Source organism: Microtus oregoni, unplaced genomic scaffold (assembly GCF_018167655.1).
Source record: "Microtus oregoni isolate MIOR12 unplaced genomic scaffold, Mior012 000072F_ref0000427, whole genome shotgun sequence".
In the NCBI taxonomy this organism is placed as follows: Eukaryota; Metazoa; Chordata; class Mammalia; order Rodentia; family Cricetidae; genus Microtus; species Microtus oregoni.
In genome coordinates, this window is record NW_024543979.1 from 8,060,123 (window position 1) to 8,087,947 (window position 27,825).

The following is a 27,825-nucleotide window of genomic DNA, read 5'->3' on the forward strand; positions in this document are numbered from 1 at the left end:
CGAAGTGGCACGGGAGGGCGGGCGGGCGGACTGAGGACAACCCGGGCCTCGCTCGCTCTGCGCGGTCCCCGAGGCCTGGGCGCGCGGCGTGTGCTGGGCCAGGTGGACGGGCGCGCGGGGAGGGCGGCAGGCGCGGGAGGGACGCCGCAGCTCGGCTCCCGCAAGGCCGCCCCATGGCCCCGCCGCGCCCGGCCCGCCTGGTGCCCGCGCTGCGCGCCCTGCTCTATTGGTCCCTGGTGTACGGCTACTGCGGGCTGTGCGCCTCCGTCCACCTGCTCAAACTTTTGTGGAGCATCGGCAAGGCACCAGCGCAGACCTTCCGCCGGGCGGCCCGGGCACATCCGCCCGCGTGCCTCAGCGACCCCTCTCTGGGTACCCACTGCTACGTGCGGATCAAGGTGAAGGCCGGCGCGCGCCCGGAGCGCGGGGAGGGAGCCTGACGCGGGCGAGGGCCGTGGGAGCCGCGGGCTCCAAGGGCGCTGGGCTGATTCTTCCCAAATGCTTCCCGGCTATGGGGGGGGGGGGGGGACCCCAGGGAAGACAGGGGGGACAGGGCTGGGGGTTGTACAGGGGCTCAATTTATGTCTGTCCGCTTTCTCCTTATCGCGTGTGTGGGGTGGGGGCGGGAGGGAGGCTATTTCTTTGTGGAATTTCTCTAACCGGAGGATCCTCCTCCTGCCGAAGCAACTCAGAATAATTCTACCCCCCTTTCCTACTGCAAGGAGAAGCCGTCTCCTGTCATCCTTTCTGTCTTTTAGGGCTCGGATCAGCTGCAGAACAACGCTCCTGGCGATGTCCTGCTGTCTTAGGTTTGTCCAGGTTTTTTGAGATGGAGCGAACGGACAGTTCTTTGGAAAGTCATTTCTGATTTCAGATGACCTAGGCAGAAACAGAAAAGAAATGGTGTGTGTTTGTGAGCAAGGCCGATGTGAGCACTCAGGGACCCGAGGGATGGAATAAAAAGTAGGTGTCCACTTTCCTTAGTAAAGCTTCCTTCGCTCGTCATTGACAGTACTTGTCCCAACTTCGGTCACAGCCCACAGACGTTCTATTTCCTGACGCCAGGTGGTGGAGTGAAATCGTCCCTGTGACACGCACTGCACTCTGACTCACGAGCCTCTCAAAGGCAGCATACGAGGAGATATTTATGTTACTGAGTCCTGACTTTCCGTCAGCAGCTAAATTCCCCAGCAACTGGGATTCAGAAAGGCAGGAGAAGCCTGAAAGATGAAAGAATCAAATGCCGTCACGTTTGGTAAAAAAAAAAACAAAACAAAACAAGTAAAAACAGAAAAATGAACCCGACCAACGGACTTAGAACTTAGTATAATTCATCATTATAATTATCGACCTGGCAAATACCTAGTACAGTAAAGTAGTGATTAAATCCAGTCCGACGGCCATAACATCTCATTCTTCAAGATTCAACCACCACTAAAACATTTTTAAAGAGATAATAGCAAAGTCGCATGTGCTAACTTCTGACTTATGGAGAAAATGTAACCTATGGACCATCGTGAGTTCCTCAGAATGCCTTTCTTTTTCCTTAGAAGGAGAACCAAGAAATAGACACAATGGTAATTCTAGTCAGCTAGTCACTACATTCCTCTCCACCTCTGTTTATTTATTTAGCGGTGCTACAGCTGCAACCTTCCCAGCTACCTTTATGACTTGCCTGACTTGTTTGGACCTCATTTGCGGGAGGGGATTGCGGAACTGAGAACCCCAGGTCTTAAAAAAGCAGGCGCTCTACCGCTGCACCAGGGCCTCATTTTCTAAATCTGTAAACGACAGGGTTAAATGAAATGACCGGCCAGACTCTTTCACGTCAAATTCCAGGGTCCATGCTCAACTTTTGACTTCCACTATCGTTCATACTTTCAGGGATTTTGCTTCTTTTCCCTTTCTTTTCTGTTTTACTGTTCCTTGGTGTTTGCTGCTCTTGTTCCCGTTCCCTTCCTTTTCCTTGGGCTAGCTTATCTTCCACGTGCTCAGTGAAGTCTGCTGTTAGAAGCACACACGGGAGGAACAGGCAGCGAGGGGACCATATATGAAACACTCAAGATAAAGTGTGGGAAGGAGATACCTAAAAATAAGAGAAGGGGTGTGAATTACGTAACTTCTGACGGGCAAGCTAAGCAGAGTACACGAGATAGTCTTAGCAAAATTGAAATTCAGATCAGAATTATTTACATATCCTGCAGGGGATGAAACATGACACCTCACTAAGACAAAAGCTACACTGTGATGTTGCTTCAGAAGCTCAAAATACATACATTGGCCTCAAAATACATACACAGAACAAAGGAGAGGGGTATTCTAAGGGAATACCCCAAAGGTGAATTGGTCCATTTATCCTATTGTTAACTCACGTTGTTAAATTAATATTTATTTCTTAATGCTAAAATAATTCAAGTGAGAATGTTTTCAGCCTAATGGAAATTCTAAACGTCTTAGTTTGATGATGCTTGTTACCACAATCTGCGTACTTCCCACTTTCAGGATTCGGGACTGAGATTTCACTATGTTGCTGCTGGAGAAAGGGGCAGACCCCTCATGCTGCTGCTTCATGGATTTCCGGAATTCTGGTAAAGTTACCGACTAACTTCTTCTCCTTCACGTTAGCACTCAGCAGCCTGGCTTGGTTCACTTGGTGATGCTGTAAAAGAATAGGATTTTTTTCCTTAGGTTGGGAACCTGGTGTGAGGTGCCATGTATTGAGCCAGCCCAGGATAGAAGGTAGAAAGGCAAGACAGCAACAGAGGGTGAATTTGTGCTTAACCCCACGAGGTCAGGATCGCTCATGCCATAATCATGTCTAACAAGTTCTACTCTTGATACTTTACAATCAGGGTTAAATGTCATCTTGAGTTTTGCAGAGACAAACAGTCTAACTGTAGAACTTACCACAGATGACTTTCTTGTAAGGACAGATCATTTCCCAGGGTGGTGAGTGACTCCTGAAGTCCCTGAAACCACATCAATGGTTTCCCTCCTAATCTAAAAGCATAAATACATATGACCATCCTAATTATTTCAAGACAACATCTTGCTGTGTAGCCCAGGCTAGCCTTAAACTCAAACCTCTTCTCGTCCAGCCTCTAGCTGTCACACTTCCTTTTAGGGAAATTTAAAAAGTCTTCTAATGTTTCAATTTTCTGAAATTTCAAGTTATAAAACAGCTTCTGCAGAGCAGCTACTCTGGATATAATAAAATACAGCCCGGGTGAGGGAAGGAGGACTTGGCAGGAAGCCCAAGGCTTTGTTGAGAAGGCATGACCACAGGAACATATGAATGTAGGCTCTATTACAGACCTAAATGTTTTAAAGTAAAAGAGAAAATTCCTCTAGCAAAAAATTCATAGTGCTTTCTATTCTAGTCTATTTGTGTTATTAGAATAAATATGTATATGGTTAGAATAAAATACCAGAACAGAAATTTACTTCCTACAGTTCTAGAGGCCAAGATGTTCAAGATTAAGTCCTTGGGAGATTCAGTGTCTGTTAAGAGCCCAGTCCCTTTTCTCAAAATGCTGCCTGATTGCTTTGTCCTTCCAAGGGACTGATATCAATCATATCCTCATGCAGTAGAAGGATAGGGAGGGCCTAGCTAATTCTCTTGAGTGCTTAATTTAATATCATATATGAGGGATCTGACCTCATGACTCAGTTCCTCTTTAAAAGCCTCTCTCAATACTATTGGGGTTTGAAAGGAAATGGCCCCCAAAGAGAGTGGCCTTCTTGGAGGAAGTGTGTCACTGTGGGGGCGGGATTTGAGGTCTCTTTGGCTCAAGCTTCCCTCAGCATGGCTGTCAGCTGACGTCCTGCTGCCTGCGAGTCAAGCTGTAGCACACTCTCAGTTCTGCACGCCTCCCTGCTCCCCACCATGATGATAAGGGACTGGACCTCTGAAACTGTAAGCCAGTCGCCCCAATTAAATGTTTTCTTTATAAGAGCTGCTGTGGTCATGCTGTCTCTTCACAGCAATGAAAACCTAAACTAAGACAACTGCCATTTTGGCAAATTGTTTCAGTATATGAATTCAGGGGTATTTACACTGGCAATATCAGTGATGGAGGTGGGTATTTCCCATTCTCTAATGATCCTAAAGGACCTAAATAAAAACAGACATAAGTAACACCCAATTATGAAAAACAGTGTATTAAAAAGAGATAGAAGAGAATGAGGTGAGAATAAAGTGTTTTTGTTGTTGATTTTTTTGGTTTGTTCATTTGTGACAAGATCTTTCTTTGTAGCTTTGGAGCCTGCCTCAGAACTCACTCTGTAGACCAACTGGCCTCCAACTCACAGAGATCCGCCTGCCTCTGCCTCCCGAGTGCTGGGATTAAATGTGTGTGCCACCACCACCCAGCAAGAAAGTCCTTTTTGCTGGCAGAGGGGTATGACCTTCAGATGGTTCATGAACTAAATAGGTTAGGGAGTGTTTTTTAAAAAAAAGGTGTTTTCCAGGTTGACACAAAAGTAGAATATTAGCTAACATTTGAAAAGCTAAAATCTTTCTCTTACTGTCCCATGGTATCTGGAATTCTACCATTACAAATTCTTCATTTTGTTTAGAGCCTTGAAGATATTGTGTCCTGATTTTAAAGCAAACTCTGAGAGTTTATCTGGAGGTTTTACCAGGCATGCACAACTTCCCATATACCACTGACCAGAGAAAGGCCCTGCTCTATCAGAAGGCTCCACGTGGAGTGGCAAGGAAGGGCTCAGGTGTCCCACCCAGGCAGACAGATCAGCCACATCGACACTGGTAATAAATAGGGTGACAGAGTGTCACAGCCAGATTGCTTCTGCAGCCTTAAATGCGTCTTGCTCGAGGAATATTACCTTTAGACAATTTAGTCATTATTTATGGATGAGAGGGAGCCTGTGGACTATCCATAAATAGTCTATCCACAGTCTACCCATCACCCGATTTCTATAGTGCAAGAGGCCTGTAGGTATCATCCAGAGAAGATCTCTACCCACTCAGGGTTTAGTTGAATGGATAAACATGGAATTGTCTTCTTTTCCTCCATCTGGAAACAACCTAATTAAGAAGGAGAAAAACACCCAGTGTAACTGAGACATGTATAGGGAATTGCATCACAGAGTGCATGACATGACCACATACTGTTGTACATTATTCTGAAGCATGAATCAAATTTTCCCAGAATGGCAAAGGCAGGGAGTTCACTTATGGTCACAGGAATGTCCTGGTTGGGTTTTGTTGCCAGCTTAAAGAGGGGACCTCAAGTGAAGAATTGTTAAGAACAAATCGGCCTGCGGCATGCCTATGAGAGATTTTCTTAATTGCTAATTGAGGTAGGAGATCCCAGCTCATTATGGGCAATACCATAGCTAGACAGATGGGCCTGGGCTAGGTAAGAAAGCTAGCTGGTTACAAGAGAGGGAGGAGTCTTCTTCCAAGGTTCCTGCTTCAGTTCCTACACCAGCTTCCCTTGGTTATGGACTGTTACCAGAACTGTAAAGTGAAACAGACCGTTTCCTCCCCAAATTGCTTATGGTCAGAATGTTTTTTATCACCATAACAGAAAAGCAAAATAGAACAGGGATCTAAAATATCACTTAGAATATTTTTGCAGAGGTGTTGTGAGGATAGAATCAAAATGTGTAAAACCCTTCACGTGGGCCCAGTCAATACTCAAAATCTGTTCATTTGGGGACTGGGAAGATGGCTCAGTGGGTGAAGCACTCACTGCTCAAGTATGGGGGTCCAACATCCTCTCTGGTCTCTGCAGACACTCAATCACACAGACACACAAAAGTAAAGAAAATAAAAAGAAACCCTTACAATAGTTTCTAACACCTAGAGTACCATACAGTCTAATGTACTATCTATACTTACCGTTGTTACCTGAGACTGGTGAGCAGTGGCAGTATTTAATGTGTACTGTTACATGGGGACATGAAACAGCAGGGTCTTGCATCTGCTTTCTTAAATGCACAGGAAGCGTTAGAGAAGATAACAGATCTGTGGGAACTTTAGCTAAATCAGCCCAAACTAGGGCTGTTTGACAGAAGATGGTATTTCTCTCCCTCTGCCTCAATCTGCATCTCTTTTAAAAATATTTTTGAGCTGACCCAGGCAATTTCTACGAGTTGCCTCCATCTGCAGCTGCCTGGAATGCTGCCATCCCTCCCGTGCAGAGGCCAGTGTGCACGCCTCATCCTGATCTCAGCATGACGGTGGCGGCCTCAGCCTCCACGGAAAGGACAGAAAGGATGCTCCATACCTCAAAGTGTCTGGCGTGGAAAACCAGGATCCTGAATTTTTTTTAACAAAAGTAGCAGGGGAAGAGGCTGTCTTGTTGTTTGTTTCCTCTGCGATTGTCTAGAGGTGTCAGCAAAGCTAAGCATGGTGGCACATGCCTATGATTCCAGCATGGACAGGCCAAGACAAAAGGAGCCTGAGGCCAGCTGGGTCTAAGCAGTGCTAGTGCCAGGCCTGACTTCTAATAAGTTCCCATTCAGGAAACCAATAACAAAACCACTGTTTCTCTCTCTCTCTCTCTCTCTCTCTCTCTCTCTCTCTCTCTCTCTCACACACACACACACACACACACACACACACACAAATGTTTTTAGGATAAAAAGTATGAAAATAGTTTTGTTTCAGTATCATAAGGGTTGTAGTCTTTGCGGCGTGTGACAGAGGGATTATGTTTGCTTTGTTTATATGAACAACAATGCCATCTGTCACTACAGGGATTTCAATTTTCATTTGTGGCTGAAATGTGAGTCAAATTTGTTACTATTTATGAATTCCAGAAAAAAAAGATGTTTAAATTATTCTTCAGAGGCTGGTAGGAGGCTTGGTAGGTAAGGTGTTTGCTGTGTGAACATGACAGCCTGCGCCCAAGGCCCAGGACCCATGTAAAAGGCAGACACCACACACAGGATGCCAGCATGGAGGCAGACACAGGCAGGTCTCTAGTTCACTGGCTGTCCAGTTTAGACTGATCTGCAAGGATTAAGCCAGTGAGAGACCCTGTCTCAAAACAAACCAAGGTGGAGTCTGCAAAGATGGCTCATCAGTTAAGCTATTGCTGCTCTTGTAGAGGACCTGAGTTCAGTTCCCTGAAACCACATCAAAGAGACCATAGCTACCTGTAACTCCAGCTCTAAGGCACCTGAGACTCTTCTGGACTCCACAGACTCCTGTGGTCATATGCACATACCCTTCTACACAAGCACACACACACACACACACACACGTACATATCTATACATTCATGCATTTGCAACTATAACCATATAAGCGTGCACATACACACAAAAATTATTCTTCTGAAATTTGTTAATATGTTGACATCTCCCAAGCTCTCAGAATTGATTAGAATGTTCTTTTGTCCTCACACATTCATAGCAATAGTTTCATTTTTCAAAATAAATTTTAGTTAATTTATAATATTACTAGGTGTCACTGTGACAAATATATGATATTATCATATTTGGTCATGTCTGTCCTGTTAAATTCCTTTGCTCCTTGTCAAGTCTTCCCTTGTTCCCCTCCTTTCTCTAAACAATCCTGTCTTCATGTCATATATAATATATTGCTCATATATAGACATGATATAAAGAGAGGGGAGGGGAGGGAGAGAAAATAAAAACATGCAATATTTGCTTTTCTGGGAATGACTTGTTTTGCTTAGCATGATGTATTCAGTTCTATCATTTTCTCAAAAACAGGACGATTTCATTCTTCTTTATGTGTAAATAAGGCTAATATGTCCTTGAGTAGATACACCATGTTTCTGCATCCATTCATTTTTTGGTGAGCATTCCCCTTTGCATTTCACAAGAGAACCACAGAAAAGTGCATCATAGCCCCTGGAGTCAGAGTTACAGACACTTACCAGATGCCCAGGGTGGGTTCTAGGAACCAAACTGGCCCTCTGTAGGAATAGTGCTCTTAAATGCTAACTGCCAACATCATTGTTCTGTTGGATTCTTTTAGTTTTCAGACCTTTTCTTTTCAACCATAATTCCAACTGTTGAAGTTACTGAGTTATTATTGTTGTATTATTGAATAATTTGAATATTGAATATTAAAAATTGATTATTGAATAATAAATAATTGAATAATTTCAATTGTTGAAATTACTAAAAACAAAATACTGAACCCTTTTTGACTGTGGAGTAAGGTTCATTTTCAAAATGGCAAAGCCACCTGGCTCTACAGTATGAAAGTATTTTGTTTATATTACCCTGCCAAAGCATTGAGCCAGATTGTTGCCGATTCCAACAAAATTCTTAAGCTTATCTTCCTTATTATTATTTTAAAGGGTTAAGACATTTTATTTCATATAGAAATTCAATCTGGGCTGGGTGGTGGTGGCACACGCCTTTAATCCCAGCACTCGGGAGGCAGAGGCAGACGGATCTCTGTGAGTTCGAGGCCAGCCTGGCCTACAAGAGCTAGTTCCAGTACAGGCTCCAAAGCTACAGAGAAACCCTGTCTTGAAAAACAAAACAAAAGAAAATAAAAAGAAATTCTATCTGTAAAGTAACTATTCTTAGTATGGTTAGAAAATATATATCAATTTTGTATGTAATACTTCGTAGTTTCTGTAAATTCTGATCCCTTGCTCTGAGTTTCTGGAAATCGGAAGGAGATGAGTGTACCTAATGATGATGAAGGGAGGCTCTTTCTCACATGGCTCTCTTTTCCCTGTCATAACATGCAACTATATAACTTTTTTTAATAAGAGGGGTTTTTTTTGGTTATTTTTGAGATAGGGTCTTATGTAACCAGAGCTCACCATGTCACTGAGGATGACTGAACTTCCTTAAATTTTTTATTTATTCAATTTTATGTATGTAGGTATATATTAGTGAAATATGGGCTTTCAGTGTCCACAGAAGGCAGAAGTAGGCATTAGATCCTCTAGAAATGAAATTATGAATAGTGACAAGCCACCCTGTGGGTGCTGGGAATAATACCCACGTCTTCTGGACTGGCAGCCAGAGCTTTTAATCACTGAGCTAGCTTTCCAGCCCCTACATAGTTTTTTAAAGAATCATTTCTGACTCTTTTCCCCTTAGGAAGTCTTTACTGTTCTTGTTTGTTGGTTGGTTTTGAGACAGTGTCATGCTGACCAATCAGAATGGTTTTGAGACAGGGTGTCACTATGCTGACCAGTCACCAGAACGGTTTTGAGACAGGGTGTCACTATGCTGACCAATCAGAACAGTCTTGAGACAGAGTATCATTATAATGACCAATCAGAACGGCTTTGAGACAGGGTATCACTATGTTGACCAATTAGAATGATTTTGAGACAGGGTGTCATTATGCTGGCCAATCAGAACCGTTTTGAGACAAAGTGTCATTGTGCTGACCAATCAGAATTCCTGCATTAGCGCCTCAGTGCTCTGATAATGTTGCTCTTACTATTAGTCGACGTTTATTTATTTTTGTGCGTGTGCATGTATGTGACATGGCACACGCATGGAGGGAGAGGAGAAGCTGTGGGAATGGAGTTTGTTCTCAGGGTCCAGCTCAGGGAGTCAGTCAGTCTTTACCCACAGAGCTCCCCAGGTCCACGTTCTTAACGTTTCTTTTCCCCCTAGGTATTCTTGGCGCCATCAACTGAGAGAATTTAAAAGTGAGTACAGAGTCGTTGCGCTGGATTTGAGAGGATATGGAGAGTCAGACGCACCTACTCATCAAGAGAGTTATAAACTGGACTGTCTAATTGCAGACATAAAGGATATTTTAGACTCTTTAGGTAGGTTAGCCTTTTGAATATTACTTATGTGTGTTTCTGTGTCTGTGTGGGTGTATGCACACATGTGTTTGTAGGGACCTGCAGAGTCCAGAAGAGGCACTGGAATCTTTGGAAGTCACAGATGTCTGTGAGCCTGCTCTGCACACTGGGATCCACATTCTAGCCTTCTGATGGGACAATAAGCACCCCTAAGCCTAAGTCATCTCTCTAGTCCCAATTTAGCTTTTTTTTTTAAAAAGAAATCATTAATTATTTTTAAAAGATCTATTTATTATTTCTATTTTTGTGTTTATAAGGGTTTTGCTTCCATGTATGTACGTACACCATGTGCATGCCTGGTGAGGCCAGAAGAGGGCACCAGATCCCCAGGACTGGGATTAGGGTGGTTGTGAGCTGTTCTGGGGCTGGGAACAGAACCTGGGCCTTCTGCAAGAACAGCAGGTACTCTTCATTGCCCGGCCATCTCCACAGTATCATCGTTAACTCTTTCAGTACTGAATAAACTGTGAACTGGCCACGTATTTTCTCGGGAGGATGTTCTATATCTAGCTGACCTAGATATAAATTATCAATGTCCTGGCCACATAATTCTGAGTATGCAGCACACACTGTCTGTGTGAGGAACTTAAATTCCTGTACCCTGAGCATTCAGCTAAGAATGACTTTCAGACCTGTGTTTAAAAACAGACCTTGCTTATGGCTACAGCTATTGTTCAGTGATAGGCTGCCTGGTTAGCATGCCCAAGGTGCTGGGTTCCATCCCTGGTATATTGAGAACAGAGAACCACAGACCAACAGACAAACATTTCCTCTCTTTTTCAGGGAGAATAAGGGGAGGGTAATCCCTTTGGACTGGGACAAAAATAGATAAAGACATACTGTTTATCACTTAAAGAAAATTATGCTCAGAAAGTTTCTTTCTTCAGAGCATATACCTAGATATTCATTATAAGATGCAGAGGCACTTACATGGTCTCTCTTGTATCTGTCAACTACAGCAATCCCGTGTGAGAACCCCTGCCCCAAATTCTGGGAAAGACAGCCATGCCATGTATTCCTATGATCAGGGTTCTCCAGGCTTCTACAGCCTGGGTGTGGGTCCACACGGGACCCTGGGTGTGGGTCCACACGGGACCCTGGGTGTGGGTCCACATGGGACCCTGGGTGTGGGTCCACATGGGACCCTGGATGGGGGTCCACACGGGACCCGTTCGCTTCTCTGTATGAGTTGAGTTGGGCCCAAGCCAAGGAGATAGGAGCAGACGGGGTCTTCTGGTGACAGTAGAGCTGGTAAGAGGCTGAGCCCAGCCACGTGGTGCAGCTCAAGTTTTGGCTGACAGCCCACAAGGCAAAGCAAGTCACAGGGTCACCTGAACAAAAGGTCAAGTCATACAGCTACCAAAGGACCAAAGCCAGTCACACGGCCACGCCTAACATCAAAGGGGCACACAGTGTATTTCTTGTACAATACCCATCCAATCTACAGACTTCACTTTTACTAAAGCAAAACAACCATGTGCTGCCTTTCATGTGCTTATTTACGTTTATATTGAGAGGGACACATGGTTGTGGAGGTCAGACAACACCTAAGACTCAATTCTCCATCATCTCCTTCCACCACGTGGGTTTTGGGGGCCAAACTCTGGTCCTCAGGCTTGGCAGCAAGTGCCCTTCTCTGCTGAGTCATCTTGTTGGCCCAGCCCTTAGTGTGTTAAAATAACACGGGGGGGGGGGGGAATCACTAAATCAAGACGGTAAGAGTATCATGATATAATTAAATTATAGATCCGGTCAGCAATTCTAGAGGGATGGTTGGATGGAACATGAGCGCCTTCAGCAGTGGGTTTGTTGTTGTTGTTGTTATTGTTTAGTTTAGTTTTTATTTTTTCTGAATCTGACATAATTACACAGATTCTGGCATTGATTTTAAGTATATATGCTTCATTCAGATTTGCCAATAATTCAGTTAGAATAGGCTTAAATTGGTGATCACAAAGCCCTATAGCCAAATCGATAATAGAAACGAGAAGACTGTGTGTATGTGTGTGTGTGTGTGTGTGTGTGTGTGTGTGTTGGGGGGTGATGTTTGCAAGTGTGTGTGCATATGTGTGTTACTTAAGTCATGGTGAGAAATGCCAGAAAGGAATTACAGACGAGTCTTATCCATATGCACAAAGGAAAGCCTTTAGGGATCTCTCGTAATCAATACCCTAAGCCTAACTCACATCATCATTATGATTACCTTGTCGCTTAATGACAGGCTCTGCTCTGAAGAACGCATCATTAAGCAAGCCTGTCGTTATGCCGATTTCACAGTGTGCTTACACAAGGCCAGGCGGCATCCATCAGTCCTTGACTGTGGCCTTCGTACAATCAAGATTAGCAAGCAAGAAAGGTGTATGGCATTCTTGCTGGCAAACCACAACATACTGTTTTATAGTAAATGGTTAGAGGAAGGACACTCTAAAGCAGCAATAAAAAGAGTAGTATATTAATAATATGAACCATGCGCTGTATCACTAAGACAGCTAACATTGAAACTCTACCCCCAAATAATCCTATTTATGACCTACTTACGTGCGGTCTCTACCACAGCTTCCGGACACAGGTCCATAAAACCAAAACACAACTATTTCAGATTTCTTAAGAATACTTTTTTCCCCCTCTAACTCCCTCTGGCCCATCACATTTCCTTTTTTCATGTACTCCTCATTAATTCTATTTTTTTTTAAACACACTAAGTCCAATTAGCACTGACGTCTGCACATGGTGTGGGGCCCAGCGCCCAAAGCATGGGCAACCTAACAGCAGTCACAGCCCTAAAAGAAAAGTGGCCCCAGTCCCAGAAGCCATTCTTTGCCCTCAGCCAGTCCTGCTTCAGAACCCTTGCTTGCCAGTAGCTCAGGAGGGGTACAGCCCCGGGAGCCACTCTCCTTTCTACAGTAAGTTCGCTGGCCGGACAGTGCGCAGGCGCAGCAGCTGCCTCGTCGTGTCTAGAAGACGGCATTGCACGGTGCCTTTCTCCGTCCTCCCGCGTCATTCTTTCACTCCCTCTCCCTTGCTGCTTCCTGAGCTGTGGTGCGGATGGGTTGACATAAAAGTCCCACTTGGAACACTCAGTCACGTGTTCTCAGCACTCGGACTGGCATCTAATGTACAAACAAGTTTTGGAATTACTGGGCTCAGTAGCTCCTTGTTTTAGTTCTTGAAACAGTATGGCCTTGGACACCTGCTTCTGATATCCAAACATACTGGAATTATAAGTGTGGGCACATGCATGAACACACACACACACACACACACATACACTTTTTAAAGTGTATAACTTGTAGGAATATTGGGTGAGGTAAGGTAAGCATGATCTCAGGAATGTAACTCTTATGGGAGATAGCGATGTCACCACTTCATTCTTTACTGTGATGTCAGCATGCTTTTCTTGGTCCCAGGGTATAGCAAATGTGTCCTGATTGGCCATGACTGGGGAGGCATGATTGCCTGGCTGATTGCCATCTGTTACCCTGAGATGATAATGAAGCTCATTGTCATTAACTTCCCACACCCGAGCGTATTTACAGGTGAGTTCCCTATCACCACTGACGTTTTGGATTAAAAACAGCAAAGTTTGGTTAGCATAATCTTTTAATGGTGGAGTGAAGCCTGGGCATGGTGGTTCCCATCTGTAATCTCAGCCCTTGGAAGTCTGAGGCAGGAGGACAGAGAGTTCAAGGCCAGCTTGAGCTACACAGTGAGACTCTGCCTCAAAGATAGGTAATAAATAAATCAATCGCTAGATAAAGTGAACCAACTAAGCCAAGATGGCACATGATACATGATGGCAGATACATTAATTTATTTGTTTGGTTTTTCAGACAGGGCCTTACATTGTAGCCCAGGCTGACCTAAGCCCAGGTCTGACATGTGTCTCTGTGTGTGTGTGTGTGTGTGTGTGTGTGTGTGTGTGTATGTGTATGCGTGTGTGTGATTGTGAGTGGGGGGAAATCAAGCCCAGGTCTCTACAATTGCTAGTGAGGCACTCTATCACTGAACTACAAGGCCAGCCTAATACTTTGTTTTAAACTTTCCTGGGGAAAAATGTAAGAAAATTTAGCTTCTTATTTTCTTGTATAATTTCCTAATTTTTTGAACACCATTTCACTTAACTTGGAGAGGACTAAGGGAGGAAATGTTGGCAGTGCTTTGAAAGTCACACATCCTGGCAAAAAGAAATTCTCCTCTTTCCTGGGTGCTTTAGCTGTTGGACGCAAATCTATTTCTAATTCTCAACGGTTTGACCTCCTGACCTCAGGACTTCTTTATTCTCTTAAAATTATTAAAGACCTCGGGGAGACTCTGTTTACCTGTTATATCTATAAGTGGTTACTACTTAGGAACTTAAAACTGGGATAATTAAATATATTTATATATCCATTAGTTTTAAAAATTTATTGCAGATTCACATAAACACTGCAATTTGATGAAAACTAAGTAGACTATACAAAAGGACTAATACACTAAACAAGAACTAGTGAAAAGAATGTTGTTTCAAATTTTACAAATCTTTTAATTCTGGCATAACAGAAGACAGCTGGCTCTCTGCGTCTGCCTCCAGTCTGTTGTGATATGTTCCTAGAGCAGAAGAGAGAGAAGAAATCTGGGCACACACAAATTTGCCAGCACCCTGTCTTCTTTCACTGGTCCATGTCCACTCCCACTCCCAAATTCATGGCCCCCTCTTCTTTTTCCTTTTTTGATTATTTCTTTATTTAAATTTTTTCATTTTACATACGAACCCTAGTTCCCCCGCCCATTCTCTTCCCTCCCACCTCTTCCCATCCCACCCACCCACTCCTCAGAGGGGGTAAGGCCTCCCTTGGGGAGTCAAGAAAGTCGGCCATAACAAGTTGAGGCAGGACCAAGGACCCCCCCCCCCACACACACACACTTGTATCAAGGCTGAGCAAGAAAGACAAATATACTCACTCATAAATGGATTTTAGGGTGTGCGTGGGGATCTTGTTCTAAACACAAGTTTTATCGTGTTTAATAGGAAAGACTCATATTTGATGTTTCTTACAACACTACCAAGCATTTGCAGACAATATGCCTGGATTTGTTTTCCAGTTAAACTGGTCAGTTAATCAGTTAAATTGATTTCTCTTGATTTAAGTGAAAAAACTTCCACCTTCACAAAAAAAGGTAGCACAGCAGTAGTACCGTTACCATCAAACGATGTTCCTAAGACTCCCAGACACGTGAGTATAGTTACAAAATGAGAAATAAAATCACACCTCCGTAGCAAGATGGAGCTCAGTACCAGGTCGGGTAAACACTCCCCATTCCTGTGGTCAGCGCCTCCTGATTGTCTTCAGTGTCTTGCCAAGCTCTTCCCTTGCCACGCCTACCGAATCAGGCTCCTCCTCCCCATGTACACCAGCCACGCCTTCTTTCTGCTTCTTGCAGATGTCAACCCCAGGACCCATTTGGCTGTTCCTGGATGCCCGTGCTAGATTTTTGCAAAGCTGGCTCCCTCTCACCACGGAACACGAAGCCTGCCTGCCACAGGCCACATTGAGAGCCTTCTCTAGCCACCTCCCTTGATCTCCCCACCCTCTCTATCACTCTTGTTACCTTGTTCTGTTTTCCTTACGCTGTGCAGGGCTGGGGTTTGAACCCAGAGCCATGTGCACGTTAGACAAAGCGCTCTGCTAAGTATTAGCAAGGGCACAGAGAAATCACCAGACTGGACCACTCCGAGGGCAAAAAGAAAGGTTTATCGGGGACCAAACTTTCAAGGCTATCTCTGGGGTGTGTGTGTGGGGGGGGGGGGGGTGGACAGAGAGAAGAAAAAATGTCACAAACCAAGCAGGCTTTATATGACAGTGTGTGTTGGCAGGTGGTCTTTGAGCTGATTGGCCTGTTTGGATTGACGGGGAGCTGGATGCCCTTGCCCAGGGAAGTTGATCTTTGGGGGCAGATGAAGGGGGGTTCCTGGTAAACAGATCCCTGATTTCAATCTTTCGTTTCGTTTTTCAAGGCTGGGTTTCTCTGAAACTGTGGAGCCTGTCCTGGAACTCACTCTGCAGGCCAGGCTGGCCTTGAACTCACAGAGATCTGCCTGCCTCTAGAGAAGGCTCAGCCTTTAAAGGCGAGGCTCACAACCAAAAATATAACAGTCTTCTCTTTACCCAATAACAATCCTTCTGTTTACCAAGCCAAAGCCCTTCTGTGTAGGACATTGTCACCAGCACTGCCATTTTGAGGGGCACACTTTGGGCCTCACACCACCTGCACCACTGACCGTGGTGCAATTTTAAGATGTTTTCTCTGCAGAAGACCCCCCCACTTATCTGTTTGTTCCCTGATAAACCCCTGACAGTTGATTCAAAAACTGTCATTGATTGAGTAATTTTCTAGATACATGAATAAAGGTGTAGGAAATGATCCAGTTCCTATTGAAGGTCAGAAATAAAGACTTCAGTCTCAATCTGTCTAGAAGAAAACTCCTTTAAATAATGGGATACTGCATCACCATAGATTCCTAAGCAAATTGTTAGGTGTGGGATCATGACCTCGGAGGTCAAGCAGCATAGTCCCGCCTCCCTGCTGAGTGAAAGCTTCTTAGGGAGGAACTTCCTTTTTGTTTAAGGAGTACACATTTTCTATACACTGGAAATATCAACCAAAATAAAAGAGCAAGGGTGTACGGAAAACCATGCTTTCTTTAATGGGATTGCCTAAAAAGTGAAGTTGGTGTAAGACGTTCCCTCAGTAGTAACTAATTTCCAGCTCCTGGATGATGTCTAACACAGCACTTTAATTTCAGACTACATACTGCGGCACCCCGCCCAGCTGCTCAGATCTAGCTTTTATTACTTCTTCCAAATACCATGGTTCCCAGAATTTATGTTCTCGATTAATGATTTCAAGGTAAGTCAAACAAATACTTTATTATTATCATTATTATTTTTGACAAGCATTTTAATGAAAATTAATATTTAAGAATGAAATTAAAATGTTAATTATTAGATGTTTTAGTTACTTACTGTTCTATTGCCGAGAAGGGACACCATGACCAAGGCGATTTATGAAAGACAGCAATGAATTGGGGGTTTTTTTAGTTTCAGAGACTCAGTCCATTTTCATCGTGGCAGAGAGCATCGTGGTAGATAGGCAGGCAGGCATGGTGCCAGAGCGTAGCTGAGAGCTCTTATCTGTAGGAAGAGAAAAAGAGACTGGGCCTGGTATGGGCTTTGAGACCTTACAACCCACCTCATAGAGATAACCTACTCCAACAATAACAAGTTCTTAGCTCCTAATCCTTCCAAAATCAGACCCTCCAACTGGGGACCAAGATTCCAACATACGAGTCTATGGGACCATTCTCAGTTAAACCACACAGTAGGTTTAAGGACTTTCTCTCAGGCTTCCTTATCTCTGTATCTCTATGGTTGTGTTTGGACGCCAGGCTGTCAACTGCACAGGAGCTTGTATTGCTCCTGTCTAGGAGTCTTCATCTGCTTGTTTTCTCCACCAGTTAAAGAATGAAAAGGCAGGAAAAAATCTTGAACAAGAGGAATATCAAAGCCGGGCGGTGGTGGCGCACGCCTTTAATCCCAGCACTCGGGAGGCAGAGGCAGGCGGATCTCTGTGAGTTCGAGACCAGCCTGGTTTACAGAGCTAGTTCCAGGACAGGCTCCAAAAACCACAGAGAAACCCTGTCTCGAAAAACCAAAAAAAAAAAAAAATTGTCTTAAAAAAAAAAAAGAGGAATATCAGCAGAGAAATCTCAAACTCAGCTAACAAGAGCAGAGAACCAGCAGCTGAAGAAAGACATCTATTAGACATGAGGAAACACACAGTAAAACGACAATGGGGAAACCAAGAACTCAGTCTCCTTCTTGAACACTGCGGCTTTTAAGTCTCTGAAAGGTCTTCCTCCCCCGATTTAGGGTTGGTCAGTCTGAAGAAGAAAGACAGGATAGCTAATTGGCCCACAATGGTTGTGTAAGCGTGTGCTGATGTGGCCATGAACTTGTGGAGACAGTCCATCAGGGGCCTACCAGTGTGAGAAAAGTCCTCGAGGCCTTTGTTTTAAGCCGCCAGGCTTTTGTATCCAGTCGGGAAGATGAAGGAGAAGCTGGTTATACTTTTGTTACCAGCATGGCCTCTGTAAGCCTTTTAGGGAATCTGCTCAAGTCCCAGTCCTTCATTATAGGTGAGCATCTCTCCACCTCTGACAGAGAAGAAGGCACTCAAGAGAGAGAGCTTGACAGCAGCAGAAATGGAAGCCCCAGAAAGGAAGGAAACCCACACACAGAGAAATACTGGATATTGCTCCCAGGAGCTAGTGGACCATATACTCAGGTGTCTTAGGAGCTTGTGGAATGCTTCTCTGATGTCTCAAACAGTATTAGCTGTTGGGGAAATTTTTTTAAAGTAATAATAAGATGACTGGAGATAATCCCATGCATAACTTTGACAAGCGAGGGACCTTTGCTGAGGTTGAGTGAGGTTCTGGAGAATGAACCCAATTACCTCAAAGCTTTGAAAATGCTAAATACATCTAACTACTGAATGCACCACAGCCAATCAGGGCCTTTGAAAATACACAACTCTGATACCACTATCAAACCTAGCCAAATAAATAGGAACCCCTCAATGTCGTGTAATATGTGTTCAAATTGTCTGAACCAAATAATGGCCACAGGTATTGTATTTAGTTGTTATGTTGATTTGTTTTGCTTTTCTTCCCTTTTCTCTTCCCTCCCCTCTGCTTCCCTTTCCCTTCTTCCTTTTATTTTTTAAGAGATTCACTATATTTCTCAGGCTGTTTTTAAATTTTGGGGCTCAAGAAATCTTCGTCCTCCTTGGTAGCTGGGACGACAGGGTCTGGCCAACATATCCAGCTGCTATGACTTTTAAAATTGTTTCAAGTTCCTTGTTTCTTTGCTTTTCTCTTAATGGGGATGGTGGCACACACCTGTAATCCCAGCACTCAGAAGGAAAGGCTGAGGTGGGAATGTGGCGGGCAGAGGGCGGCAGAGGGCGGCAGAGGGCGGCAGAGGGCGGCAGAGGGAGTGAAGACTACCACAAATCTGAGTCCTGCCTGGTCCACACAGTGAGTGCCAGTCAGGTCAGATCCTATCTTAATAAACTAACAAGCAAACTTGAAGTTGAAGCAATTAGGTTGCTCGCCCTGAGGGAGGATGCCTAGTTGGGATTTCCTAGCTGCTTCCATATGCTGTCCCACTTGACCCTATAGCCCTGGTTTTTCCTACTTTATAGACGCTGGCTGATCTGAGGCTTAGTTATATTGGATTTTAATTTGATAGGGATTTTCAAAAGGTAGTACTATACATTTCCTTGTACATCCTCTCAGCCAAACCTGTTATATTTGGTTGTCTCCACAACTTCCTGGCACTCTGCCAAATTGATGTTGCTATTGATCATGTAGTTTTATTATTTCAGTACAGTATGCAAAATGATAATTTTCTAATTCTGTCATTCTTTCTGTTTTTATCAACTGGAACTTTTCACATCTTTTGGTGATTTTTAAATAAAAAATAAGAGGATGGATGCTCCATGCCATGAGTATATATTTGACATGCCAATAACTACCAGTCATTGTTATTTCTGAGGTCCATATTATTCCATAGAAGACAAGTGGGAGTCCCCAAATCTTGGTTCCTGTATCTCTGATATATAATCACTTAAAATGATGATAGTTGATATTTAACTTAGGAATCTGTTACTTCCTGTCCCAGTATGGAATCATCCGTCTACCTAAGAAACTGTTATTCTATCTAGTGGGAGGTGGTATTTCAGACCACAGTTTGAATGTCAAGGTGATCATTTTATGGGGTTTCTGTCAGCAGAGATTGCTTGTTCATTTTCCAGCCTCCCAGACTCGAATAATCACACAGAAACTATATTAACTGCAACACTGTTTGGCCAACAACTCAGGAGTATTTCTAGCTAACTCCTTTATCTTAAATTAACCCATTTCTATTATTCTGTGTATCATCACAAGGCTGTTCTGGCATCTTTCTCCTTTGGCAGCTGCATGGCGTCTCCTTGACTCCACCCCTCTCTCTCTCTCTCTCTCTCTCTCTCTCTCTCTCTCATGTTTCTATGTAAACAGTTGTAAATGTCAATGTTGTGAATCATCCAGAAAGGAGATCAAGAAAGGATAAGGCCATGAGGAAGGATGGAATTTAGGAGAAAGAACATGCCACTTGCAAAGAGGATATAAGTTAACTGTTTTTCTAATTTCAACTAAGTTGTGTGGTTTTTTTTTTTTGAGATAACTTAATTATAGCATTTCTCCCTTCCTTCCTCACTCCACTCCCTCTGTATGCCTCTCCCCACTCCTTGAAATGTTTGGTCTCCTTTTCACTACCATGTATGTACATACATCTATCTTGCTAACTATAACCTATTCATTCCACATAATGTTACTGTATGTTTGTGGAGCTGACCATTTGGCGCTGGACAACCATTGGTGTGCTCTTTTCTAGGGAAGAACCATTCCTCTCACTCCCAGCTCTCCTCATTTGCCTGGAGTTCTTTGAGTAGGGTGAGGTCTTGTGGGCTTTTCCCTTACCAGCTGGCACGGCCATTGGTGTCATCCTTGTTCAGCTCATGTTAAAGCAGTCACGTTGGTGAGACATTGTGTGTAGCTTCTGTGTTACTAGAAAACACAACCTCACAGCAAACTCCCTGACCCTCCGGCTCTTACAGTCTTTCTGCCTCCTCTTTGACAATGTTCCCTGAGCCTTGGATGTGGACATATTTTGTAGATGTATCCCCTGGGACTGGGCTCCATAACTCTGCATTTTGATTGGTTGTGATGTTCTGAAGTGGCCTCTGTCTGTTGCATGATGAAGCATGAAGACTGTATATACTTACCTGTGGGTATAAGGACAAACATTGATGCATTGTTGTTAGGGATTATGCTGGTTTAGTAAATTAGAAGTTGTAGATCCTCCTTCAAAAACCATGACTTCACTAGCTTAACTGAATAGTTAACTAGGTTTCCAGTTGTTGAACAGGTCTTAAGTCCGATTAGAGAGCAGTTGGTTACCACCAAGGTGTGTGTGCCATCATTGCACCCATCATGACATACCAATCCTTAATGTGGTTTCACATGCCACAGCTGGGTAGAATTGCTGGCACTTCCCTCCTTTGGACATCTGTGTGGTGCCTGCTGGGACCATGAAAGCTACATCTCAGGGAGGGAGAATTCAGTTCAGTTCAGGCTCAGGGGTCTCTGTGCCATGTTTCTGAAGTATATGGTGTCTTCTGCACTAAGGATTTATCTTCCACCTTTTGGCAACAACCAAGGGCAACAGCAAAAGCCTGAGTGATTTGGGAATCTCTTAGACTGAAAAAATGGCATCTCATGTTTGGTATTGGGATTTTTGTGAGGTGGTCTTTGGCTTTTGGAGGAAGCATTGTCAATCAAAATCTAAATATATGTGTATGTTTATATATATGCAAACGTCTATATTTACATGTATATAATACACGGGGTAACATGTATTATAGATTTTATTGTTTAGGTAAATAGTTAATAGTATGATTCTTTGCATCTTTATTGTTAATTTATTCATCTCCCTCCCCCTCCCCTGAAGAAAACCTCCTTTCCCATTTTCCTATCAGATCACCTCTAGCCTGCTATTCCCCCTCTATTGCTTCCCAGCCCCCAATCCTAACTAATCCCCCTAATGGTCCTGTTTACTTTCCTGGTTTCTTAGCTACTATATACTCACATCTGATGATTTGGAGCTAGGAGTCTCCAGTAAGAGGGAACATGTGATGTTTGTCTTTTGAGTCGGTGTTACCTCATTCATTGGGATTTTGTCTAGTTCCATCAGTTGTGTGTGTGTGTGTCTGTGTGTGTGTGTCTGTGTGTGTGTCTGTGTGTGTGTCTGTGTGTGTGTGTCTGTGTGTGTGTCTGTGTGTGTCTGTGTGTGTGTCTGTGTGTGTGTCTGTGTGTGTGTCTGTGTGCGTGTCTGTGTGTGTGTGTCTGTGTGTGTATGTGTCTGTGTGTGTATGTGTGTCTGTGTGTGTCTGTGTGTGTGTCTGTGTGTGTGTCTGTGTGTGTGTGTCTCTCTGTGTGTGTGTGTGTGTGTGGTAGGAAAGTACATAAAAATTCAATTGATAGAGGAAGTGTAAAACCTTAGTTGAAGCTCCAGGGCTTCAGAAGGTGCATTCTAACTATATAGAAGTTCACTGAAATATATAGTTTGAGACTGGGCAAGTGTTTGTTTTAGCATCTACCTTACTCTAGCCAAGAGAAGCTTTATTTGTGAGTTTATCACAGAAAGTGATTATTTTTCTTACACAGTGAGCAGTGGTAGACAATGGACCCTATTTTGTACCATGGTGTTCCATTTATTTTGTTCATCTTCTCACTCAGTAGTAGCCTAGCGATTACTCCCGGGAAACACAGAGACAGCCTACATCTTTACCTGTGGTGCTCAGAGCACTTTGTACACTACCGTGTGACTGTACTAGAACTTATTCAACAAGTCCTCAATTGATGGGGATTGAGTTTTCCTGCTTATTTTCAAATAACATGATTAATCACCTCATATATAATGGCACCTCACATTTTTGCAAGGATGTTTTTGTGTAGAAGGATTTACATTAGAAACGGCTCCATTGTTATTATTTGTGTGTGTGGTGGATGTGAAGGTGAGAGAATGACATGCCTTAGTCGGTTTTCTTCTACCAGGTGTGACTGGGACTCAGACCCTGGCTGTCAGTTGCCGTGCACTTAGAAGCGATGGTATACAATGGTGCACTCAGAAGCGATGGTATACAATGGTGCACTCAGAAGTGATGGTATACAATGGTGCACTCAGAAGCGATGGTATACAATGGTGCACTCAGAAGTGATGGTACACAATGGTGCACTCAGAAGTGATGGTATACAATGGTGCACTCAGAAGCGATGGTATACAATGGTGCACTCAGAAGTGATGGTATACAATGGTGCACTCAGAAGTGATGGTATACAATGGTGCACTCAGAAGTGATGGTATACAATGGTGCACTCAGAAGTGATGGTATACAATGGTGCACTCAGAAGTGATGGCTCCTCCTGACATGTTGCTGAATCACTGAAGCAATTCAATAGCTTTCAGTTAGGACTTTAAGAACGAGTTGCACCAAGCCGACTTGGAAACTTTAGCAAACGTGATGACTAACAGTTATTTCTTTAAACTCCATTCACTTATGAAACTGGTGGGAACGGTGGTATAAACTAAGTTGTGACATAAACTGTGTTTCTTACTCTGGCTTGAACAGCTTTGTAAGAAGGACCTTCCTGGCCACTAAGCAGTAGTTGGAATAGTAAGGAAGGCATTTTGGTAGGTGTACTACCTGGCAGGGTCTCATAGAATGTGAATAGGCACCAAGATAGCACACTGTTCAAGAGGATGATATTCACAAAGAGATTGAAAAGTTAGAATAAAAACCTAACAAAGCAGAAATGTGAAATGCATCTATAGGGAATGAAACCTTGAGATGGAGCAAAAATTAGGAGTTGTCACTTCATATAAACAACCACCATATAAACAATGAAACCTTGAGATGGAGCAAAAATTAGGAGTTGTCACTTCATATAAACAACCACCATATCTCCCATCAACCACCATATCCCCCCATTAACTACCGTACCACCTCTCCCATTTTTTTTGAGACAAAGCTGCATAAAAGCCAGGATGACCTTGACTCACTCGTACACAGAAAAGATGACGTTGGCCTCTGGTCCTCTTGACTCTACTGAAATGCTGGGGGGACAGGCTTGTGCTGGCTACTGTGCTCGGTGTAAGCAGTACTAGGGATTGAGCCACATTTCTGTGCACGCCGGCCGAGTACTCTACCAACTGAGCTACACTGTCGGCCCCCGATCCCGTTAAAGTGAGAGCTTCAGTTTAAATTCCTCTCTTTTGGCTTCAACCAGGCTCTGAAGCACCTGTTCACCAGCCGGAGCACTGGCATTGGAAGGAGAGGACGTCGGCTGACCGCGGACGATCTGGAAGCCTACATTTATGTCTTTTCGCAGCCCGGGGCACTGAGTGGCCCAATTAACCATTATCGAAACATTTTCAAGTCAGTATAATTTATCTTGGGTTAAGTAAAATAGTTCAATTTAAAGAGATAATATTTATTTTATTCTAAATTAAATGTACCTCTTATTCCCCAGATACAGTACATTCTCTCTCTCTCTCTCTCTCTCTCTCTCTCTCTCTCTCTCTCTCTCTCGTGTGTGTGTGTGTGTGTGTGTGTGTGTGTGATAGTGTTCATACTCTACAGAGCCCATGTGGCAGAGAGAAGACAACCTTGGGGGGGGGGGGTCGGTCTTCACCTTCTATCCCCTTGTTGGAAGCCGAGTCTTCGTTTTCTGCTACATAGCCCAGACTAACTGAGCCGTGAGCTTCCAGGGACTCTACGTAGAAACGCTGGGATTGCAGGTGTTATTCTACTTGTTGACCTGAACTCAGGGCCTCATACTTGTGTGGCCACCACGGAGCCATCACCCCAGCCCCAAACACAATATTCTGTTTCTCTGTGAAATAGTCCTGGCTGTCCTGGAACTCGCTTTGTAGACCAGGCTGGCCTTGAACTCACAGAGATTCGCCTGCCTCTACCTCCCAAGTACTGGAATTACAGGTGTGTACCAACACTACTGCCTTGCTCATAGAAAATTTAAAACATGAAAAAATAGAGAATAATATAATAGATCTCCCATGTGGTCATTTGTTGCGGGAGGTCCTCCCACTCCTCCAGCCTATCACCTCTGAGGTACCAGCCCATTGGGGCGTGGTTTCTCTCCCTTTAAAAAAGCGGCCACTTCCCTCTCCTCTCTCTCTTCACTTCCTGCTCCGCTGGCGACTAGACTCCTTTCCTGGTTGCGTAGAGAGCTGTCGCGTAGAGACTGACCTCACTTCCTGTTCCTCCCAGCGTTCTGTTCTGTTTACTCCTCCCACCTATCCTCTAACCAATAAAATGGGCCAGGGCAGTTCCTTTATTAGCCAATGACCTTCCTCCATCAGTCATTGCTTTTTTTATCCATAATTCTATCCACTTATTCTTTCCTTTTGAGTAGATTCATTTTTATTATATTGCAATGCTCATGTATTAATTCACTCAGGAAACATTTTTAAGAACATTTTATGTCCTTGGCTGTGAACACTCAAGGTTGAGTAAAACAAGACAAGGACGCTGAGCTCACAAATCTTGCCCCATGTAGAGAAAACAGACATGAAATAAACAATGGCCATAATGAGCCCATGTAAGTCACAAACACACAGAGAAGCTTTGAAAGGGAGAAAGAGGTGAAAAGTGAGGAGACAATGCTTGAGCAAAGAAGCCAAGTCCAGGCCAAGGCCAGGGGACTAGAAAGAGAAAAGGTGAGGACTAAGGCTGTGTGGGAAGTGGATGTAATTTTATGTAGCACAGTCAGGGTCCACATGGCAGCATGGGTCCAGGTGGCAGCATGGGTCCAGGTGGCAGCATGGGTCCACGTGGCAGCATGGGTCCACGTGGCAGCATGGGTCCACGTGGCAGAATGAGTAGGGTCCATGTGGCAGGAGCTCAGGACTGAGAGGACAAGAAGAGCATGGAAGTATTTTCAGTAACTTTAAACCAGGATTTGTGGGGTGGATTACCAACTCAAAAGAGTCAGGAAAAGGGAAAAGAAGCAGGGAGAGAGACAAGATAACCGCAACAATGGTAGCACCCAGGCATGGTGATGTAAGGTGTGCAATCCCAGCTCTGGAAGGGCTGAGGCAGGAGGATCATAAATGCAAGGACAGCCTGGGTTACCCAGTAAGACCATGTCTAAACAGACAACAATCTGAGTATCTCAGTGTCATGGTGTCTTTCTTACCACTTGAGAGAGAGGGTCTCTAAAATGTCAAGAACTCCCCACACCCAGAAAAGTGTGTTTGAAGTGGCAGTGAGAGAAAAGACGCTCTTGTATTTCTGTCCTTTCCTAAACTCTCTGCTTGTTCTCACTGTGACCGCCCACTGGGAAGACCTGTACCCAGGAGAAACTGTTATCTCCAGGAGATAGGAAGCCCACGAAAGGCAAAGCTTATGACTTTGTTCGTTTGGGTTATGTTGTTATTTTTCTTTAGAGAGTCTCACTGTGTAGCCTTGGTTGGCCCTGTACAGAATTCAGTTTTATGAAAGCTGAAGACAGTTGATTTTTTGTGTGAGTGTATGTGCAGGTTGCGTGTTCCTGAGTGCTGAAGACAGCCCGGGATGCCCCCTTAGGGCCATGCACCTTTCTTTTTGAGCTTGTTTCTTACTGCGCAGCTGGGGCTTGAGGATTAGATCAGACTGGAAAGTCAGCAGGCCCTAGGGAACCTCCTGCCCTGGCCTCTGCTGGTTATAAATGCAGCTGCCGCCTTAGGTTTTACCTGACGCTGGAGATTCAAGTCAGCTCTTGACTGGTAAACTTTTACTAGATTTTACTAGATTCCTTTGAGGGTTTGTTTGTTTGGTTGCTTGGTTGGTTTTATTTTGTTTTGTTTAGGGGTTTGTTAATTTGTTTTGAGATAGGGTCTCAACTTTGGCCCATGCTGTCCTGGAATTCACTATGTAGCCCAGGTCAGCCTTGAACTTGAGGCATTGTCCTGCCTCTTGAGTACTGAGATTGCATTCACCAACACACTCTGCATAATTGGATCAGTTTGACTGCCCAGTGTGGTGATCGACATTTTTCATTATCGCTTCCCAGGGGAGCTTTTAAAGACATTTCCCCCAAAATTACTCTGCCCCATGAAAATTCAGTATGTTTGTGTACTCTGTGCATATTCAGGTTTTATGAATAAAATGTGAGGTTCTTCTACCCTCCCAAGCCCATTTTTACCCCGTCAGTGAGAGACAGTATGTCTCCTGTGAGGGGCACTTCGCCATGCAGTGCTCGGAAGGATGTTCTCAGGTCGATGCGTTTGATCTTTCAGTTGCCTGCCTCTCAAGCACCACATGGTGACGACGCCGACACTGCTCCTGTGGGGAGAGGAAGATGCATTCATGGAGGCCGAGATGGCTGAAGTCACAAAGGTTTACGTTAAAAACTATTTCAGACTCACCGTTTTGTCAGAAGGTAGCCATTGGCTTCAGCAGGACCAACCTGACATAGTGAACAGGCTGATATGGGCATTCCTGAGGGAAGACAGGAGAAGAGAATGACCTTCTCCTGTGAAGAGCCTATAAGGGAATTGCAAAAACCTCCTAAAACTCGTTCATCAATTTACGTTTTATTAGGAAAACTCACCTGTTTTAATATGCTTGATTATAAATAAATATAGTGAAATATGGTATTGAAAAAAAATCTATGTAATTTTTTCACTATATCTGCACAGAGAAATGCCTGCCTTAAAATACACAGTTGTACAAAAAGGTAACCAAGGAAAATGGCTCAGGTTTGGCTTCTTGTTTTCTTTGTTATACTAACATGTGGTGCCTTTTGCAAACATACATGAACATGAGCTGTGCCGTAGGGCGAAAGGCAGATCTGCAATGGAAAACATTTTAATTTCATTGTTAAAACAATGTTTTCTTTACTGGTTTTTTTTTTTTTGGTCAATAAAAATCCCATCATTAAATCCTGTGTATTTATAATATATAAAGGAATTTGAATGTAAACTTAGCCAGATGAGTATTTCTGAAAATGTGTCTTAAGTTTATCTATGATGAAGGATTAAACTAATTGAAACTGGTACAAGCTACATCAACCAAGTAGGAAAATATCTTTTTACACCTTCAATGCAGTAAGAAATGAATACTATTATTCCTTTACACACTAGAATCCAAGTTTTATAGGACAAGATTTTTAATTTTTATAAATCTGATGTACATCATCTAGAATAAAGGCCTACTGCACTGTAGACTTGCAGATAATTTCTTAGTGAACAAATGCAGTCTCAAGACCCCAGTAGATCCCAAACTGTAGATGAACCAAACCCTATATGATAAACACCTTTCTCATCTTCATTAAGCCCTCACTGTTTACTGTGTCTGGTCTGAAAATCAAATTAGCATTGATCTC

At 43.7% G+C, this 27,825-nt stretch overlaps 1 protein-coding gene across 2 annotated transcripts; it reads left to right on the plus strand.

Annotated features, from left to right (window-relative positions):
* Ephx4 (epoxide hydrolase 4) lies at window positions 1-27,367 on the plus strand. 2 transcript variants are annotated; one of them, XM_041642120.1, is made up of 7 exons: window positions 2-398; window positions 2,503-2,588; window positions 9,598-9,755; window positions 13,202-13,330; window positions 16,579-16,682; window positions 23,728-23,876; window positions 26,738-27,367. In XM_041642120.1, exons 1-7 carry the CDS (start codon window positions 174-176, stop codon window positions 26,964-26,966), a joined length of 1,080 nt encoding a protein of 359 aa, XP_041498054.1. In that variant the 5' UTR covers window positions 2-173; the 3' UTR covers window positions 26,967-27,367. The 2 variants fall into 2 exon arrangements, with proteins under 2 accessions (XP_041498055.1, XP_041498054.1); XM_041642121.1 differs by lacking the exon at window positions 13,202-13,330 and having other exon boundaries at window positions 1-398.
* The last annotated feature ends 458 nt before the right edge of the window (window positions 27,368-27,825 follow it).